At 38.0% G+C, this 19,557-nt stretch overlaps 1 protein-coding gene across 1 annotated transcript in view; it reads left to right on the plus strand.

Annotated features, from left to right (window-relative positions):
• Nucleotides 1–890: 890 nt before the first annotated feature.
• The window catches only part of ROS1 (ROS proto-oncogene 1, receptor tyrosine kinase), a 67,450-nt gene continuing 48,783 nt past the window's right edge, over nt 891–19,557 (plus strand). The window contains exons 1-15 of the mRNA XM_066545788.1: nt 891–1,013; nt 2,701–2,754; nt 4,620–4,679; nt 5,394–5,420; nt 8,173–8,233; nt 8,844–8,992; nt 10,189–10,327; nt 10,809–11,010; nt 11,686–11,762; nt 13,935–14,057; nt 15,010–15,194; nt 16,267–16,364; nt 16,935–17,446; nt 18,055–18,267; nt 19,121–19,231. Coding sequence (XP_066401885.1) covers nt 891–1,013; nt 2,701–2,754; nt 4,620–4,679; nt 5,394–5,420; nt 8,173–8,233; nt 8,844–8,992; nt 10,189–10,327; nt 10,809–11,010; nt 11,686–11,762; nt 13,935–14,057; nt 15,010–15,194; nt 16,267–16,364; nt 16,935–17,446; nt 18,055–18,267; nt 19,121–19,231 — 2,134 coding nt within the window. The remainder of the gene's footprint in view (nt 1,014–2,700; nt 2,755–4,619; nt 4,680–5,393; nt 5,421–8,172; nt 8,234–8,843; nt 8,993–10,188; nt 10,328–10,808; nt 11,011–11,685; nt 11,763–13,934; nt 14,058–15,009; nt 15,195–16,266; nt 16,365–16,934; nt 17,447–18,054; nt 18,268–19,120; nt 19,232–19,557) is intronic.

A 19,557-nucleotide genomic window follows, 5' to 3' on the forward strand; every position in this document is an offset into this window, starting at 1 on the left:
TGTGTGTGTGCGTATGTAAACTGGATTGATCTTCTACTGCGGAATTACTCTGGATATCTCTGCTGGTACAGCACAGATGTGCCACAGACCAGAGCCTGGATGTGTCTTAAGCTTGACTTTCCATGGACCTCTTTAATGTGAGTCTTCAACTTTCAACTTCAACCACTCTTTAAATCAGACACATGGTTTATCTATCAGCTTTTTCTTTCTTCCATGATATGGATTTAAACTTACTTGTACAATTGAGCCTCCTCATCTACGGAGCCTCTAGCAAATTGGCTCTGGTTAGTTTGTGTCTAGATTGCATCTGAAGGCAGGCACTGGTCTGTTCTGCATGATATTCTGGTGTGCAAACAGAACATTTGGAAACAGTCATTCAAAAAAAGGTTAATTAAAATTTTTGCCATGTCCGATATGACCAATGGTGTTCTAACAATGTTATTCATCATCAACAACAGATTTTCTTAGTTGCATCCATGTACAAATACTTAGAAATATCTTGATCTAGTCAAATTTAACATTAGACTGTTTTTTTTTCCCACCGTTTCCCTGTTTCTATGTGGCTTGGAGCACCTGATCAAGCATTGCCCTTGGTTTCCTTTTTACGTTAATGATGTTTGTGTAAGTCGATACACTGACTTTCATTTGTCAGCTCTTTTGTTTCAGTGGCTTAATAAGAAACTATGAAATAGAGGTTGCGTAACCTCAAGACAAGTGCTCCAGGAAGCTGAGAAGTTGTTGAAGGAGCGGAGTGTAAACTAGGATTCAGAAAATATTTTAGTGATCTGACATGCAGAAATTTCAGTTGTATCTCCATCCCCTAAACTAGAAGGAGTTTGTATGGCTGAGTCAAGGGAAGAGGCAGATTACCAGATGAAATTGTTTAAGTTATGAAGAACACTTGCCTGTGGGTTTTCCCCCTAAAAAGGCTTGTTGCTCTTTGCTGTCTATGGATCTCTGCAGTGTACTGTGCTTTCTCAAGGAACTGTCAAAACTTATGTACAAGTAACCTGGTAAGTTTTCAAAACCTGTACCTAATCTTTTGAAATACAGATTGTTGTTTGCACTGTAAAAACTTCATATTGCATATTAGTGTTTGCAAAATTTCTCTAAAGAATGTTTTTTATGAAGAGCAGAGTTTGAGAATTAATGTTTAATATTTGAATTTGTGGAATCTGGTAAGGAACAAATCCCACTACTCTGACTGCATGCAATTACTATAAATGCTAAAGACCCTGGATGGTGGGGAAGATAAACTTTTATTCTTTCAGTTTATTCCTTTTACTTATTCATTTTAGGCTAGTCCAGGGCTTTTGTTATATAATCGAGGAAAACTGTAAAGTCACAATAAGTTTTCTGTCTGTGACACACAGCAATATCCTGAACCTAGCTGCAGCTTAATTTTCAAGTTATCTGGTTTAAATTGTGGGTAATTCTGTAAGTATTAAAATTAGTGGTCAGATCCTTAGTTTTATACTTTCTTAATATTCCTTGGAATAGTGTGCAATACATTCTACAACCACAAGACAAAGATAAGCAAAACCTCTGAAATCTAGATAATTATTCTGCCTTCAGGAGTTACCTCCTTGCCTCTATTTGCCAGAAATGTTTTGATGTGTTTTAGAGCACTGTGTATCTTTGCTTTGTAAAAAGGACATTTTGTGACTTGGTGCTAATTGTGGAAACCTGCTGCAGAGAGCTATCACCTGCTCTATTTTATTTCATACACTTCCCTGACAGTTCCTTTAAAACTATTTGGAGCTCTTTCACCAGTGAAAGAGTTAATTGCCTTCCCTGATGGAAACCTATCATGCAGTGATAACTTTAATGGGGATCCTTTCATTTGAGTTTAAATTAATTCAGAATAAGGAATAAGCTGCTCTTCCTTTCAGCTTTGAAAGACAGGAAAATCACATTTATGTTCAGTGAATGTATTGATTCAGGTGTGAAAAATGTAATCTTTGAGTCTGAGAGTTGTAGATCTTATTTTTCTCCTCTGATCTACTTGTTGTGTTCGATTTTTATTTTTTTTTTATTTTGTGACAGCTTTGATTCTCACTATTATCACGGTGTACCCAGTGCGCTGAAAATTTCTTCCTAGAATTGTTTTTAAAGGCTGCTCTTACCTGGTTTCAGGTCAAAAATTTAAGAGCTGCTATTCAGCTTCTCTAAGGTTGTTGCATACATCCTCAAATCATTTGCACTTGAGTGACAGTGATATAGGTTTTGCACACTCTGAATGACGTGAAAAAGCAGGCACTTTTGGCAGGAGAGGAAGGGTGGTGGCGATCACCATATGGCTGCGTAAAACCCCTTCAAAAGGTGCCCAGACAAAAGGCATTTAGCTTGAAGGAAGGTCTTTCCGCTCCCAGGAGGTCAAAGCCACTTGGCTTTGTCATTTAAGCCCAACATATTTGTGAAGGATTTGTTATTAACTCAGTGAACCAGAATGGGGAGTTAAGAGCCAAATTCCTACCTCAGACAGTTTGACAAACACCAACTGATTCCGCCAATGTCTTTGTTTGATGGTATCTGGGAAATCAAGTGAGAAGCTACTTCTCAACAGTAAATTTCTCCAGATGAGCAAACATCAGCCGAAGAAAATTCAGTTTACAAGAAGCCGATGACTTAGTGTGTTTTAATCAAAGAATTTTGGGGAAATATTTTGGTACTTTTAAAAAATTATATATTTTCCTACAGGAAGGAGAACTTGGAATTACTAACCTTTGCAATGTTAGTGACATCACTGGAGCAGTGAGTAATGGTTTACTTTTTTAATTACTGACATTTTATGTTCCTGGTATTTGAATACAATGGGTACAATGATCATATTTTCAAAGAATGCATGAAAATGTGCACAGGTGCCTGTCTAGCATAAGTCACTAAGTTGAGTGGGTAGATTTGGTTCAAATTATTGGAGACATGGCTATAATTTTTATTTAAAGAAAATGTGTAAAGGGTGATGATCTCTGCTGTGAGTTATGTTCACAGTTGTGATCTACAAAGTTTATAACCTCTCATTTTTGAGACGAGTCAAAACTAGTGTTGCATCCAACATGCAAATCATTAAGACTGTCTTATTCAGTTACCTCTGTACAGTCAAGTAGTTTATTTAATTTCCTCAGTGATTCAGAGTAAGAAAACTTAATTGTTGAACATTTAAAGTTCTCTAGGACTTCAAATGGTTGTGTTCATCATGGGGGTTTAATGTGAGCTTTCCATAGGAGTGTTCTTGGAGGACTTCAGCTGATTTCCTAGTTCAGATTGCAAATGCAGTTCAAGCTGGTGGTGATAGGTAACATAGAGAATAAAACTTTTCAGCTCCCATGAAGTTGCTGAATAAAGCTTAAAGACTAACTGGCAAAAAAAAAAAAGGATGTAAAGGGATGCATACAGGATGATAAGCATGGTTGGAACCAGGGGAGATGAGGTCTACAGTGGGGTTTTTGCAAATTATGTAACAAGAAGCAACAGTGCACGCCCAAAGAAAAAGTTCAAGGAAGGGCCACCTTTAATATTGAAGCATTCAGTGAATATGGCCACCAGAGACCTCTCTTGATAAACCTCCAGGACCATAACAGGACTTCCAATAGGAGGCAGATACTTGGAAATTAGTTCTAGGAAAGTGATGTTCATGTATTAGATAATTTTATAATACCTATAAAACACAATTTATAGGTATGATTATAGTAGATAAATATTTTTTTGAAAAGTCTCACAACACACACAGAAATTAGATGTCCTTCTGTGTGTCTTGTACAGATAAAGAATGCCTGCTTTCTAATGGCTCAGATTCTGTTAGAAAGTTTTTTCCTGCCACTTTCAGTATCAGTGATTATACATGTTCTTTGAAGAGTGGTGGAGAATTCAGTCCTTCAGTATTTGCCACAGACTAGTAGCAAGCAGCCTCTCAGCACCTGATATCTAATGAGGCTGGGCCATTTATGATACTGGGACTATAAAAGTCTGTGTTGTCAGTGACAATACATAGCAAGGTTGACTCACCTATTTAATTTACTGAGTATCTTTGCTCAGTGTTATCAAGTTTTCACTATAATTTTCATGAGGCTTTTCAACACTCAGTATCAGTCTTCTGCTTCTAAAGTTGTTCCAGCTTCCCTTTAAAAAGAAAAACCTTCACAATCACTAAGAAGTAGATGGGACAGCATAAACAAGAGAGGTCCAATATCAAAACTGAAAAACATAATATTTATTACTTCTCTGAAAACTCATGGTTTTAAAGCCAATGCCTATTGGCATGCACATGGAAGGACTTGTGCTGAACAGCTTTCCTCTGTGCTTTGCTGTCCTGCACACAACATATTTGCTGCTTCTGCACAGAGTAAAACACAGTGCTAAAACAAAGCTGGGATGGTGGGAGCACTGACTACATCATAGCTGGCTGAGTAAACTCATTCCCACAACAAGACTAAATTTATTTTGCTTTGTATTTGATTTTGGATGGAGAAGGGCACTATACGACACAAGTCTCTTACTGTAGGATCTGAGTACTTATAATACCCATGTATACCTTTAATGTGTTGCTAATGCTGGAGTAACCCTTGCCTTCAGAATTCTGCTTTCAAAGTCATTTTTAAAGCCATCCTCTGTCTTTGCAGTGTACACAGGGATGTCAGTTTTGGAATGCAACCGTGAGAACTGACTGTCCACTGAAATGTGTGAGTATTACCTGAGTGTATTACCTGAGCTTTGGCTCTAGAGCACTTGTCTCCAGCCTGTCAAGCATTGTATCCAATGGCCGATGTTCAAAATCCAATCACAGCAATGTTTCTGTAAAAAGATGTAATGCCTACATTTTTTTTCTCTGTTCCTTATAAATTCTGTTTTGGAAAATTAATAGTTCTTGTTATGCAAGTTGCATAGCAACAAGAATAACAAGAATCTAATATCAAAGGTTTTCAATTAGTTTGTCAGAATATATGTATTTTGCAGTTCATTAAGCTTAATGCAGGTTTTTAGACAGTGAGAATGCACTAGTGCTTTTCAGGATTTTACTCTATTGGACCTGTTTCAGAGTCGCATGCAGATGTAAATGAAGCAGATTTTAGGCCCTCAGTAGATTGAGTTCTTGTTTATACTAAACCAGGTGGCTGAGAACTAGCTTTGGTCTGGGAAAACTGCCATGATAGCTTTCAAACTTCTATTTTTTCTGCATATCTTGAACACCTGAATCTTATTCAACCTTAGCATCACTCTAATGTTGACTTTCTGTTTTTCAAGTGTGGGTTTTCCTTCTTTCATTATTTGCCAGTGATAAAGTTTTGTAATGTACTTTCACTGTAAGTAATTCTAATAAATTGGTATTATCTGTTTGAAATACTCTCTGATTATATTTTGCTAACCCCACATTTTATTAATTTGTTTCTTGGCAGAATGAGACATACACTAGAACATGTGAGGTAAGTTAAATGCCATCAGAGCAATACAAAAAAAAAAATCACTATTTCAGTGATTGCTATGTCCTCACAGTGCTAAGAAATACAATGTAGATACACAAACTTATCAATTCAGGTATCATTGTTTTGTACTCCCTAAAGGTGAAGAATGTGTTACGTACCTTTTCAGCATGGTGACCAAGGACAGGCTTACATTAAGAAAGCAGACAAATCTCACTATTATGAAACAGGACAGACCTATGTAAACCATGTTCTAGGCTCTCCCAAGAGTGTTGTTCATCCAATTTTCCATTAATTCCATCAAAGACTATCCAGAGAGAATGCTTGTTAAGGCTGGTATGATACCAGCTTGGTGAGAAGTGAAAACCAAGAGCTAGAAGAGCTCTTTGGGAGCTGGAAGACAAAACTCTTGCCTGGATAGAACCTAAATGAAATAAAATGCAATTCAGTAAGGGGCAACATATGGCCCCTTAGAAAGAGACCTCAAGTGGGGAGTTCTGTGGATGGACTGGTGTTCATAGTGATGAGTTTGGATCAACAAAGTGCTGGTAAAGAGATGGGTGCTTTCAGCATTAACATAGAGGATAGGATGGGGATGAGATGATGGGGATGAAAGATTGTGTTTGGCACTGCTGAGACCTCAGGATGAAGGTTGATCCCAGATGGAAGGAATATATTTCAAGAAGGTGATGGAGGAGTTGGAGAATCATGAGTAGAATACAAACCCATTGTAGACCTGGGAATTTGATCAAAAGGATTTTTTTTTTTTTTAGTCCAATTGTGATGATGACAAAGGTTTACTAATGCATGAAATGGTGGTTTTGGAGTGTATGACAAGTCCAAGAAGTAACCAAATTACTTTTGTAGAGACATAAAATGAGTGTGGGGGTTTTGTTCCTTTTGTGTTGGGGTTTTCTTCTTTGCCTGTCTGGTCACACAATATGCTACTGAAATGTTCTGACTCTGCAGGGGCTTTTTTGAGATTATCTTTCCACTGGATCAGCTGACTGACTTGACTACCCACATGTCAGGCACACACTGTGTCACTGCATCCAAAGGATCAGGTCATTGCAGCCTGCAGAGCAAAGGAGTGGGAGTAAGAGTGGGACTTTTTCTTTGGTATTAGCTCAGTTCTGTTGTCTGAATACACCTTGTGACTGAAATCTGGTAGTATTTCTCATTCCATCTAGGAACAGGGGATTGCCACTGAATTTCATGAGAACAGTCACAAGAAAAGACATCAGACTGTGGCTTATATAAGAACATTGCTGATGGATGGAGAAAATATGAGGATTTATTGTTCACAAGTAGAGCAGCTGGCAAATTTCCCTTAAAATTTAAGGTTAGGAGCCTTAGCAATCCTCTTACCTCAAGCAAAAACTGGATTTATGGTTCAGGTTCAGACAAAAATCAGAAGAAAGACTAACACAACAAATAACAAATGTTCAGAAATAGCTGTGTTCAATGAGGCAGAAGGCACTATGAATCGGCATGAAATCTGGGGACACTACCCCTTAAAACAAATATTAGTCATAAATTAATGCTGCACTGTACACTTGATAGCTACTAATACCTGAATTTTCACCTACTAACAGTGGTGATAATTTACCTGGAATTATTTTATTTCTCTGAATATGAAAATATTGGAAAAAATATAAGTGGTTGCACTTGGCACTAAATGTCTAGATGTGACATAATGTATATAGGAATATAAAGCTAAGCAAGTTTTCAAATCTGTCTTGGTTGCAACTGTGTTGTCTGAAATAACATGTCTTATCAGTTTCCATAGGGTGCTGGAAGCGTGTTTCCCCAAATCATAGGAAGAGCAATTAAAAAACTTCCCTCACTTGCCATAATGAATTGCTTCTGAATGATCTTAAGGTTGATTATCACTTGAAAGATTGCTGCTGTGTGGGGCAAACTTCAAGACTTTAAAGGCTGAATGAACTTGCAGAATAAAATGAGCCCAAATAAACCTCCTGCCTAGAAAAGCTCAAATAACCACTTCTCAAAAAGTTTGGATTTCCAGGAGATTCAGTCTTGCATGTAATTTTAAAGCTACTGAGACCCACCTAGAACACATTTCTACTTTTTAAGTTCTCTACATAAAAAGCAGGATGACACTATATTTATCTTCCCTACTTGAACTGAAAACTCAGGAATTTTCTGTTCTTAGGATGTCAGTGTGGAGCTCACTGCCCTGGGGTATTTGTTATATTTGCAGCTTGTAGGCACAACTGTAACAGAAGGAGTAGCTGCTGAAAAGGAAGTGTGAATTAGGCATGGCTGTTATAAAAAATTGCTGATTTCAGCTATTTTGAAAATTCACTGGTAATACATTGTAAGAATGTGCCTCATTCATAGGGAATACATGAAGCAGGAAAGGGTGAAATGCAACATGTGGAATATATTACTAACTAGTCAAAAACCTTGTCTTCCTAACTCCATGGTCATCACTGAAGTCTATTTCCAGCTGTAATGTAGCCCCAAGTTCATGCTTTCCACAAAGGGACAGTGTGTAAGGAGGAATCCTTTAATTCAGGGCCCAGTGAATTGATGGAAAGTCCCTCAAGAAAATCTTTGGAGTGAGTTCATGGTAGTGCTATTTTTTAGATTTAATATAATTATTTCCACTGGGTTTGTGCATATGCAAAATGTCCACAGAATTTGTATGTATTTAAAATGTGTCTGCATGATTCTGGAAGGAAGTTTGCCTTCACACAAAGCTAACCAGTGAGTTCTGTGCCCTACACAGACAGTTTCCTGTAAGTTTGGCTGTAGCTGTGCAGAGGATGCATATGGAGATGAAGCACTAAGTAAGTCTGAATAGAGTCCTGTGTCCAATTGACAGTCTGATAAATTTGTAGTCTTGTTCTATGGTCTGGATTTATTTAAAAAATAGGAAAGTCTTGAGTATTTTCATTAATCAGAAAACTCCCACTATTTTTTTTTTCTTTTAACTTTAAATACACTGAAGTTTATCTTGGAGTAAAACATTTTTCCCTCCCTTTCATGGACATGAGATGTTTTGAAGCCAGTTTCAACTGTTTAAGATGATACCTTGGGCCAATACAGTGCTATTGAAATAGTCCCCTTGAAAACATTTTCAGAAGTCTCTTATGCCTTCTCTGTTTCTATTCAGAAAAATCTTACTAAGTAGCTGTAACTAAAAATGCACTTACACAAATATGGGGTAGTAGTCACAACTGCTCACATTGAACCTGGCCTGTTTCTGTCTGACTTATCAAACTGTCTTTGTCTTTAAAATGCCATGCAAGTTACTCAGCAACACTTTCAATATATTCTTTTATGTGTTTTTATGGGCTTTGCAGCTTTTAGTGGGTGAGGTAAAAGGTTTTTACCTTTGAGATGCAGGGATTGCCATGAAAGATTATTTCTTACTGTTATATTGTATTTTCCCCTCAGGCTACTTGAACAAACCTAGTGCTCCATTTGCATCTGTCATTGGAAACCACAGTGTCACATTAGGGTGGAAGGCAGCTAACATCTCTGGGGTGAAATATGTTATCCAGTGGAAGTTCAACAAGCTCCCTGGTGACTGGAGGTACACAGAAGTAAGGGAGAACACCTCTTTTTACTTTGCAAGGAAATTGGCTCTTCTCTGCTCTTTTTTATTTTTTATTTTTAGAAAGATATTGGATAATATGTTAGGTACATGAAAGAGATTTTCAAAATCATGGGTGGCAGGGGGAAGCTGAGAAACTGGGGATTATTCCCCATTTCCTCTAGCACAGGAACTAGGGACCTTGATGGAAACTAGCCGGCAGCAGGTTCAAAACTAGCAAGATGTATTTCCCCACTGAATGGGTAGTTGAAATGTTCCGCTACTTCCTGGCATGTGTGGATGTTAAATTGCTAAATTTAAACTCCTGAATATTAAAATTGCTAAAATTACTAAATTGGGTTTGAGAAGTGACTGGAAAAATTAGCAGAAGGAAAAATCGAGTTCTAATAAATGCAAATATTCCCATTCTTTCATGTTGAGTCATGCTTGTGAAAAGCCAATGAGAATATTCAGGAGAAATATAGCTGTAGGCTTTGTCCTGTTTTTTTTGTTTTTTTTTTAATACCTTTCCCTAGAGAAATTTTTTTGTTTCTTGTCAAAGCACAAAACTTGGCTAGAAAGACCTTTGTTCTGACTCAGTAGAGTTATTCTCATAATTTGTTCTTTTGCGTCAGCTGTACACTTGTTATCTTGCCATCATCTCTATTGGATCAATTTACAGGGCATGACAAGTTGGTGCCAGAAATCAAAGGTAAAGATAATTTGCTAAGCAGGAAGTTATTCTGAATGAATCATTGATGAAATAATAGGGAGCAATTACTTCAGACAATAAATATTTCAGTGTAACTAGGATCCTTTGTATCTGAAACCTGTGGTATACGTTTAAAATACATTGCTTGTTACATGCTACTATTTCAGTTTTTTTTACTTTTTTCTTAAAATTTACATATTGCATCAATTAATTACATATTGCATTAATATTGCATCAATCCTTTGATCTACCTGCTTATTGTTGGGATTTGGTGCTGTGTTCTGAGGAAAGACAAGAGAAAATGTTCTGAAGAGATGGAAAATCAATGTCTATGCTGAAAATAACCGTCAGAATTTCCTCTTAATTAAACTTATGATGCTGCCCTTTTTTATCCTGAAATAATGTATATTGTTGTATGAGACCTCTTTTGCCCTCATAAAAGTAGCTGCAGCTGGAGGAAGGAAAAGCCCAATTGTGTTTGTGCATTAATCTAGGTAGTATCTGAAACTTCATATACCATCAAAGACCTTCAGGCCTTCACAGAATATGTGTTTCAAGTGGTTTGGATCATTACGTCTCAACTGCAGCTCCATTCTCCACCTAGCCCCAGCTACCGGACACATGCTTTTGGAGGTAATGAATTGCACTATTAATTCCATCTTTCAGGACCTTAACAGAAACATTTGAGTTTCACTGTTGTTTCTTTGGCAGCAGACATTGGTGCCTAATCTTTTGAACCATGTGTGTGTCGTTTCTTGGGTAGCTGCAGAAGACCAAACTAAAAAACCAATAAGTTCTTTTTGTTTGACTGAGAAGATTTAGGGCTTCTCCCTGCTTTTGGTTTTAAAAGCAAGCACAGAAAAGTACATGGCCAAAATTGTGAGGGTACATGGGATACTTTTGTACATAATTATGCATGTATTTGATTGAAACACAGTCCTGTTTTTCTGAACATTAAAAAAAAGCTGAAATGCTGCTGGAATGCTAACTGTCCCTACTAATATTTGTTGGTGTGTAAGTGAATAAACAGGTGTGAAACCTAAAAATGTATTTAAAAACCAAAATCAGTTAATGTCTTCATCAAATACTGGAGTCAGTTATTTCTGTCTTGCAGTTCCTGCAACAGCTCCTGTCATTAAAGACATTCAGAGTTCAAGTCCAAACACTGTTGAAGTTAGTTGGTCTCCACCACTTTTTCCGAATGGATTGATTATTGGATATAACTTGCTCCTGACCAGTGAGAATCATGAATTGCTGAGAGCCTCAAGAGGGCACAGCTTTCAGTTCTACTCCACCTTCCCAAACACCACTTACAGGTACAAAAAGAAAAGATACCAACATGGCCAGGTATGAGGTCATGCTTCTTGCCCAGATAGCACCAAGTAGGCCTTAATGCCACTTCTGCACAACTGTGCTGTTTACTTACATCCTTGCCAAAAGCAAGGGCACCTTCCTTGAGGTAACAGAGTTACCCCAGGTAGCTTGGCTGCTTTTGCAGAAGTCAGATGGTGAGGAAGGAAAAGCACCTGGATATAGGGCTGGGAAGCTCCATTTTCTTAGCTAATGTTTTTAATTTTTTAGGCTTGTGTGGCATGTTTTTAGTACAGAGGGAGAAAGACAGGAGGGGTCTTCTCTAGTCCTGTAAGCATCTGGAAAAATTCCTTTATTTTTATTAAACGCAAATGTCTGCATTCTGCTTGCACTGGTAAATACAGATCTTCCTTGGAAATGAAGTTGAGTTGCTCTTCTGAGTCTGAAAATTTATTTTGAATTGAAATTTAGAAGATTCTATTGTTTTTTGGCCTTTGTGCAATTCAGACTTTGGTTGGTTTTGTTTTTTATTCTGAATTTCCCCAGGGCATTATATTTAAACAGGCATTTTCTGAAAGTCAAGCACTTCTGTAGCAGCTTCCCAGCTGGATAAAATGTTTCTCAGGCCATCTTTTAAAAGGAACCTGCCAACCAAAACCTGTCTCTTTGGTGTGCCATAGGTTCAGTATTGTGGCAGTTAATGAGGTCGGTGCTGGACCCCCTGCCGAAGCCAACATCACAACCCCGGCATCTGAAGGTACAAGAGCAGCAGAGTCCTTACCACTGTCTCTTCCTAGGGACAAACTCATGTCCCCTGGCCTGCCACATTCCTGGCAGGAGTACAAATATTTAGACTATGAACATGTCAAGGAGTTGAACACTGGGGAGTCAATAGCACATCAGAGGAGGTCCTGCTCTCCAGCTGTGGACATAAGGCATCACAGCATGGAAATTATCACTTAATGTGAAACTCTTTTGTCAAAAATTCTCAATCATCTCAAGCCAAGTATGTGAAATCATACCAACTTCTTTTTTTGCTTTTTCATGGAGGTATTTGTTTTATTGCATCAACTAATTAATATTGAAGGTGATGATGCACTATAGCTATTACTCAAAGAATTGCAGAATTATCAATTAATTGGCAGAGAAAGATAGATATACATTGAGATAGAACACAAATAAGAGTGAAATCAATGAAATCGATGTTATCAAAATGTTCTTTTAGGAAAGAAAATAAAAGACTTCCCTTCTCATGAAAAGATTCAGTTGTCAAACACCTGGAAATGCTTCAGCTTTATGAAAACACTTCAAGACTGTCTCTGAATTGCCATTGGTTAGAGACACTGAACTTGCTTCTCTAGTGCTTTTTAAAATATTGGGGGGTTTTTTGTCTGTATTAGCTCAGACACACTGATGTTTCCTTACTTACAGCTCCACAGAGGTTTGCTCTAGGGCTGGCTGACCCTGAGTTATAAATATTTGTATCATTTTTGAAAAGTCCAGACTGTGTTCACTATGTCAATCCAATTGTCAATTAATTTAAGGTAGAAAACAAACCAGAAAACAAACTCCATAGCCCCTGAAACCCCCACCTGATGGGGGTGGGGAGCCACCCCACCCCCCTTACTAGTCACCACATAAAATTTCAGTTGTTTCCCCCTGAATTGCACAGGCATGTGCTTTCTCTCTGTGCTAACATGAACAGGAACAGTGTTTTGTCATGCATCATGTCCAGAAATGGTGCTACTGCATCAGTCACTAAGCTGTGTAGATCTGAGCCCTGACAAGGGTCAGGGAAAGAATCTGATTTCTGCTGTAGATTGCAAGAAACATTGCTTGAAAAGAGATAAAGAGGTGATATTGGCCTCTTGTACTTTGCTCTGAAAGCATCATTATTGAAACTACTCACAGTGCATCATGTGAGAAATACACACAGCTCAATCTATGCAGATTATCAGAATACATTAAGACAGCATTTGATCACAGTTTTGTGATATCCATATGAGGAAATGATATCTGATTGCAGACAGCTGCTTAAGCTGGAGAGGAGAAAAAAAAGGGAAGGATTGTTTGCTGATGGAAATTAGCCAAAATCATACTTGAAATAATACACCATCTTTAAAAATGAAGGTAACAATCAATTTAACAAGGTGTGTGCTAGCTTTCCAAGGATCTGAGATTCAGAAGCAAAGCAAGCTATCTTCCCCAGGCCTATGTATAGACCAGGCAGAAGGTGCAGATTTACTGGAGAGGTTTTGATGTGAATTACATGGGCCTTTATAAGCATGAAATCAGTTTATTTGACCAAAACTATCTTTGTTGACTTTAAATTCTGTGACTTTATTAGAAAAAAAATTAGAAAGTTTATCACCTTTGAAACAGATGATATTATCCCATTATCATCTGTAATAGGTACTTGTTTTTTGAATAAATCACTAATCATTACAATAAAACACCTGAAATAAACATGCTTGCCTTGCTTTTCTCTAGCTCTGTGGGATAATATTTTAGTTTGACTGGGGTTTCCAAAGAAGTCCAGAGAGGTTAAATGTCCTATTTCTGCTGGATCTTGAAGTCACATGGGTGTCTTAGTGCCTTTATTTCCTTGAGTCAGTAAGGCTTCATTTGCTCCAGCTGACTTTCCCTCCCTAGGGACTGACTATTGTTGCAGGAATGATGGTGGGAAATTCACATGGCCTGTTCTCACCCTGTGTGAGGAGCCAGAATCAACTGTAATGGTGAATAACTCCATATACTTTCAGCACTCAAAGGGTTTAGGCTTTGGTCTGTCACTGCTAATGTAAGGATGTATTCATACCTACAGACATACGTACCTTTGGGCACACATGCATATGCATGGCTATTAAGGATGTATCTGAGTTAGCCATGTGCTGTGGTCATCTTAATTCTGAATTTCTCTGTTTGCCAGTTAAGGAAAAAGCAGCATGGCTCTTTCTATCCAGAAAAGAGTCATTAAGGAAGAGACACACAGGGCGTTTCCTTGAAGCTGCTCAGTGCCTGACAAATGGTGTTATACACCACAACATCACAGGTAAAATCAGACCGGGCTCTCTACTTTTCTGTCAAGTGCCACTAAGACCTCTTTTCACTAAGGACAGAATGCACCTCACATAGCTTGAGACAGTATCTAGTCTCCCTTTATAGTCTATGAGGAGAAATAGAAGCTTTCAGGATGTGATTTGAGGTGACAGGCATTAGGAAGCGATAAATGGTTCTCCCCAGTGTAACTGTTTCTCCACTGTATCTAGGCACCTGGTGCATTTTTTTACATTGTAGGTATCTAAATTGAAGTAAGATGAATCCATGTTTCCCTGCGATTAATATCTACTTTTTCTCAACGTGAATATGGAGAAATGAAGTGATTCAGACTTCTGAATAAAATAATGCCAAGTTCTAAAATATAGTGTTAGTGTGTTAGCATACTAATGAGGCATTTAGCAGCCAGAGTCACCAGATAACCATGTTATCTCAAATTACTCACCACTCCAATGTTTCTTACCTACAGTGATCCTTGGTGACAGTGTGGAAATCTGAGTTTATCTACCAAATTTCTCAGAGCCATAAAGGCTCCAGAGAAAGAATGTTGCCCCTGACTAAATAGCCTTGGATAGTGCAGAGGTGGCACAGATTATCTCAAGTTTGAATTCTAGAGTGAGTGGTGCTTTGTGAGGAGATGCCAGCTGCATCTGTTTGACCTGTAGAGGAGCAATCAGTGTCGGTTTGCATATTACATGTCCTCTCTTTGATTACCTTTCTGAAGGGCAATTCTCTATAATAATGTCACTTACAAAGCAAATGGGAATGTTTCCTTATTATCTGGAAGAAGACTAGAAGTGAGGAGAAAAAACAGTTAACTTTTCTCTGATGATGATGATGGTGGGTTGCAGACTGAAAAATATGTATTTTCAAGGCAAGTAGAAAAATTAACTGAAAAATGGAAACTTTCTTATATTATCTGTGTGCACATATCTTTCTATTTTTAGGTATTTCTGTGAATATTTATCAGCAAGTTGTCTATTTTTCTGAAGGGAATTCTATCTGGGTGAAAGGCATTGCAAATATGTCTGATGTATCCGACCTAATGCTCTTTTATGCTGGCTGGGGGAATATTGTGTCCATCTCAGTAGACTGGCTTTACCAGAGGATATACTTTGTCATGAATGAAAAGGTAATGCTCTAGTGCTTAATTTGAACTATTACATGATTAATTTTACATGAGAAAAATATTATTTATGTATAGATATATATGCACAAAATATAATTACAAAAATATATTTTAATATAACATTAATATTCACATATTTAGTAATTTAATAAAGAAAGGCTTAACTATCAGGTCATATTTAAAGTAGACACTCAACAGGGAACTCTGGCTCCTTGCCTTATTTTTCTCCTTAGTACATAGCTGTTTTGGTTTTAATTCGTTTTTGAGACTGCCTTCACACCCTCCTCATATCCAGTATTGGTGCACTGTTTCTCTTGGTTACCCATCTACTCTGTTCATTTCCTACTCTGCCTCAGGAAGGTGGTCAGATAACTAGATAGTGATTTTTTGCTGTCTGTCATAATTGACAAAATATGTTAAGTGTTTCATACAATAGCAACAGCTCAGATTACAGCTACTTCAGTTTGAAATGAAAATGGAGATTAACCCTGCACTGGATTTCCTACTCATAAAACATCAGTTACACTAATGGTCAGACTTTGCGTGTACCCATGTAATCCTCTAATGTACAAAGGACTAGAAACCTGCCCATAATGGTTAGTGGGGGATTTTTATTTTTTAATCCTCTTGCCATGTTTGATCTTTTGCTTACTGAACAGGGAGCAGGAAAAGCAGTAGTGATGAAAAGATACAAATGAGCTGTAGACGAACAGATCGATGGCAGAGATGTCTGAATTCCAAGGTATCGCTTCCAGGACCAGAAAAGCACTTCCCTTTCCTGCCAGATCATTTTCAAAGTACAGGTTGCCTATACCCTCCAAATTGAGTATAGGCAGTTGATAACCAATTTTCCCTCCAGCTTAGAGATATGAGTGACAGCTTCAGGGTAAGCTGTCCTGGCTTTGCGTACAAGGGTTATCCTTGGCTGACTGAACGCTCAGGATCCCAGAAGGACCTAGGACTGTGAGAGAGGTGTTTTACTCTCTTCATCCCCTGAAGGATTCTTTGGTCAGCTTGTCTGCTCATTAGCAAACACCCTATGAATGCATCACCCATTTTTCTTCTCGTTTCCCAGATACATTTCTGCCACTTAGAGAACTGCACGGTAGCTGAAGACGTCACTCCTCTTTACATGACATCCCCTAGGAAGGTTATAGCTGATCCCTATAATGGGTAAGCGAATTCCTTTGAGCACTTGGTGCCAAAGGTGCTATAAAGCTCCACTCTAATTTTCTCCACTTCATTAGTCATCTAGGTTCCTGTTTCAAGCACTTAAGTTAACAAAACAGAAGGGTAACAAATAACAAGCTACAAAACAACTGGAACGAGAGAGATGCCATGCAGTATTGTTTCATGCATTTTCTTCTTTAGGGCATTAGCAGAAGAGATAAAGCTTTTCCAAACCAGAAATTTGAGTTTCAGAGATGTCATGCTTTTATGAATATGAAGCTCAATGAATTTTAAATGTTCATGCTTAGCATTTAAAGTATTATAGAAGAAAATATTTTCCAATAATCTGCTATGCAGATTCCCAGAAGGTAAAAACTGATGTGTCTACTTCCCCAGTGTATATATATATATATATATATATATATATATATATATATATATATATACTGATAGTGCCAAAAGCATTTTTCTATTGTGCATAGAGACAGGGACATGTCTTAGATGCTGAAATATTTGTGGCTCAGCAGACTTCTTGCACTGTAGTTATTTGGGTTTATTTTGCTCTGTGGCCAGTTATATCTTCTGTCTCCTGGAGGATGGCATATACAGAGCAAATCTTCCAATCTTTCCTGGCACTGCCTCTGCAGCTTCACCAGTGGTGAGATCCAGTGCTCTGAGAACTTTCACAATCAACTTCCAATCTAAGAGACTCATTTTCTTCAACAAAACAGACCAGGCCTTTGTGTCAGGTTTTCTTGATGGTTCAGAGTTTCACACGCTGCGATCACACGTGCCATTTAATGACATGGAGAGCTTCGTTTATGAGGATAACACATTTACAGTCACAGATGGCTCGGCAGTTTTCCACGAGGAGGTCTCTCCAGTGGGAAGTTCTAGCTTCAATGAGTATATTGTGGACTGCAATTTGGCATACCCAGAGTACTTTGGCATTGGCAACTTGGTTTTCTATGGGCCGTCAACTCAGCCTTTTCCTTTACCAACTGCTCCTTGTCTTGTCATGGCTCTGTTTGGATTGGACCAAGCTGTGATCAGCTGGAGACCACCTGAACACACCATTGGAAGCAGTAAGTTCAGCTAATTATCCCTGAAGGTCCACTTATTTTCTTTCTACAGAAATAACTTTCTGGTTTCCCTTTTCTTGACTTGGGCTTTAGTGACTTCAATAGAAGATAGTGATGGAAGTTATGGAATTACTTCTGCTTCAAAAATTTAGCCCATAATTTGCCAGTAAAAGAGCTAAATTGTCTAAATTAACACAAGTGTGTGTTGGCAATTCATATGCCCCCTGCGAAGATTTTAAGCAAAACTTGATCTTAAGTATGTTATGGAGTAGCAGTAATGCTGGGTACTGGTATCACATAGGAAATGGATGGCAGAGATGTAATGACTTTTGATCAGTGACTGTGCTATGGTTTCTACCCTCTGCACATGTGTCTTTGAATACCAGAAAATCACCTGGCCAGGGAAAATTTTTGTTCTAATTTCATTCTTCATGGGGGATTGAAGCATAGGGCCAGAGGGCAAGAGTGTAAATTTTTAATGTATCCCTTTCCTAATTCCACTGGTATTGGCATTTTTGAAAGGAGTCTTCAATGTACATTTTTCTTAAAGGATGTGTATCAACAGTTACAACAATTAACTCTGTACTCACACAATTATTTGCTTCACACAGGTTTATCTGCTTGGCAGAACTGGACCTACGATGTGAAAGTGTCGCCTCAGCTCCCATTTGAGGAGGAATGGCTTGTCTCAAATATTAGTAGCACAAGGCTTACAGTGAAAGGGTTAGCCAGCTTCACAGCATACGAGGTGTCAGTCAGAGCTGTGTCTCCTGCTGGTGCAGGGCCATGGTCAGAGTCATTTAGAGGTACAACTTTAGAAGAAGGTGAGAATTGCTTTGTCACACAGGAAAAATGAAGAACAAATTGTGTATAAATCTTTCCACCTAGTGAGGCACACACTTTTGGCAAAGACTGCAAAATAAGGAGCACAAAAAGGTTTTTCTTAGAATTAAAGAATACAGGATAAGTAAATTTGCTTTTATTTAAAGTAGTAAGATTTTCAAACTAGAATAATGATATTAAATATTATTTATGCATTAACAGTTGGTACTTATCTTCATTTTTCTAATGCAAATACTCTATCAAAATATTATTTGATACAGTAAAAGAGGTGTTATCCCTTTTCATTGCTCTGTAAAGAACTTTATATGATGAAGTGGTTTGTGCAATGCCCTGAGGATTAATGACAATTCATGGAAAAGTGCAGCTCACCAAATGCTGAAAATCCTTGATTTGAGCATAGATAATCAGGGAAAATGGACGTGTGCAAAATGTCTGAGATTTCCATGTCTTTGGAATGTTTTTTTGAAACCTCGTTCACCCAAATTAACCTAAGTCTGAGGGGAAAATAGCTTCCAGTTTAAGGGGCTGGACTGTCTTAGGGGTGACTTTTACCTGACTTTGGTAAAGACAGTTCCAAACCCACAGTGATTTTTCAGCATCTAATAGGATTCCAAATTGCCTTATTGTTCTGGATCTGAAGCTGCCCTGAATCTCTGAATTCCCCAAATTATGATATTTTCATGTATTTCTTCTTTGTCCTTTATTCCTTAGGACAGGGGCAGCTTTAAAGGTGCTTTTGTAACTTTCCAGGAACAGGAACCTCTGCTATTGAAATACAAATATTAAGATAAATTGCTTGTTGGTGTGCACAACTGCAGTTTTCTTCCTTTGTAGCTGAAGAAGAACCATATATATTGGCTGTGGGGCCTGAGGGTCTCTGGAAGCAGCGATTGGATAGCTACAGACAAGGAGAACTCATCCATCCTCATATAAGAAATGTTTCAGGTACATACTAAACAATTTGCACGCTGCTGCTACAGGCTTTTTGGCATTTCTTAGCTCTCCATAAATTTCACCAACAGCACTGAAAGACAAGAGTTCTCTAGACTTGAATGTTGTGCAGAGCAGTACAGCGGCTTCGCTGATCCAACACTTTGGGTTCATCCCCTTCTATTTTACGAGTCAAATTAATCCTTAGTGAAACCCTTCTGACATCACCACAGTTACAGCAGAGCTAAAATCAACCCTCTGAACTAAATAGGTCTGTCTCCAGCATCCCAATATATGTCATACATTTATAATAATCAGGGCTATATATGTACAATACATGT

The sequence above is a fragment of the Molothrus aeneus genome, chromosome 3 (genome assembly GCF_037042795.1).
Source record: "Molothrus aeneus isolate 106 chromosome 3, BPBGC_Maene_1.0, whole genome shotgun sequence".
Taxonomy (NCBI): Eukaryota; Metazoa; Chordata; class Aves; order Passeriformes; family Icteridae; genus Molothrus; species Molothrus aeneus.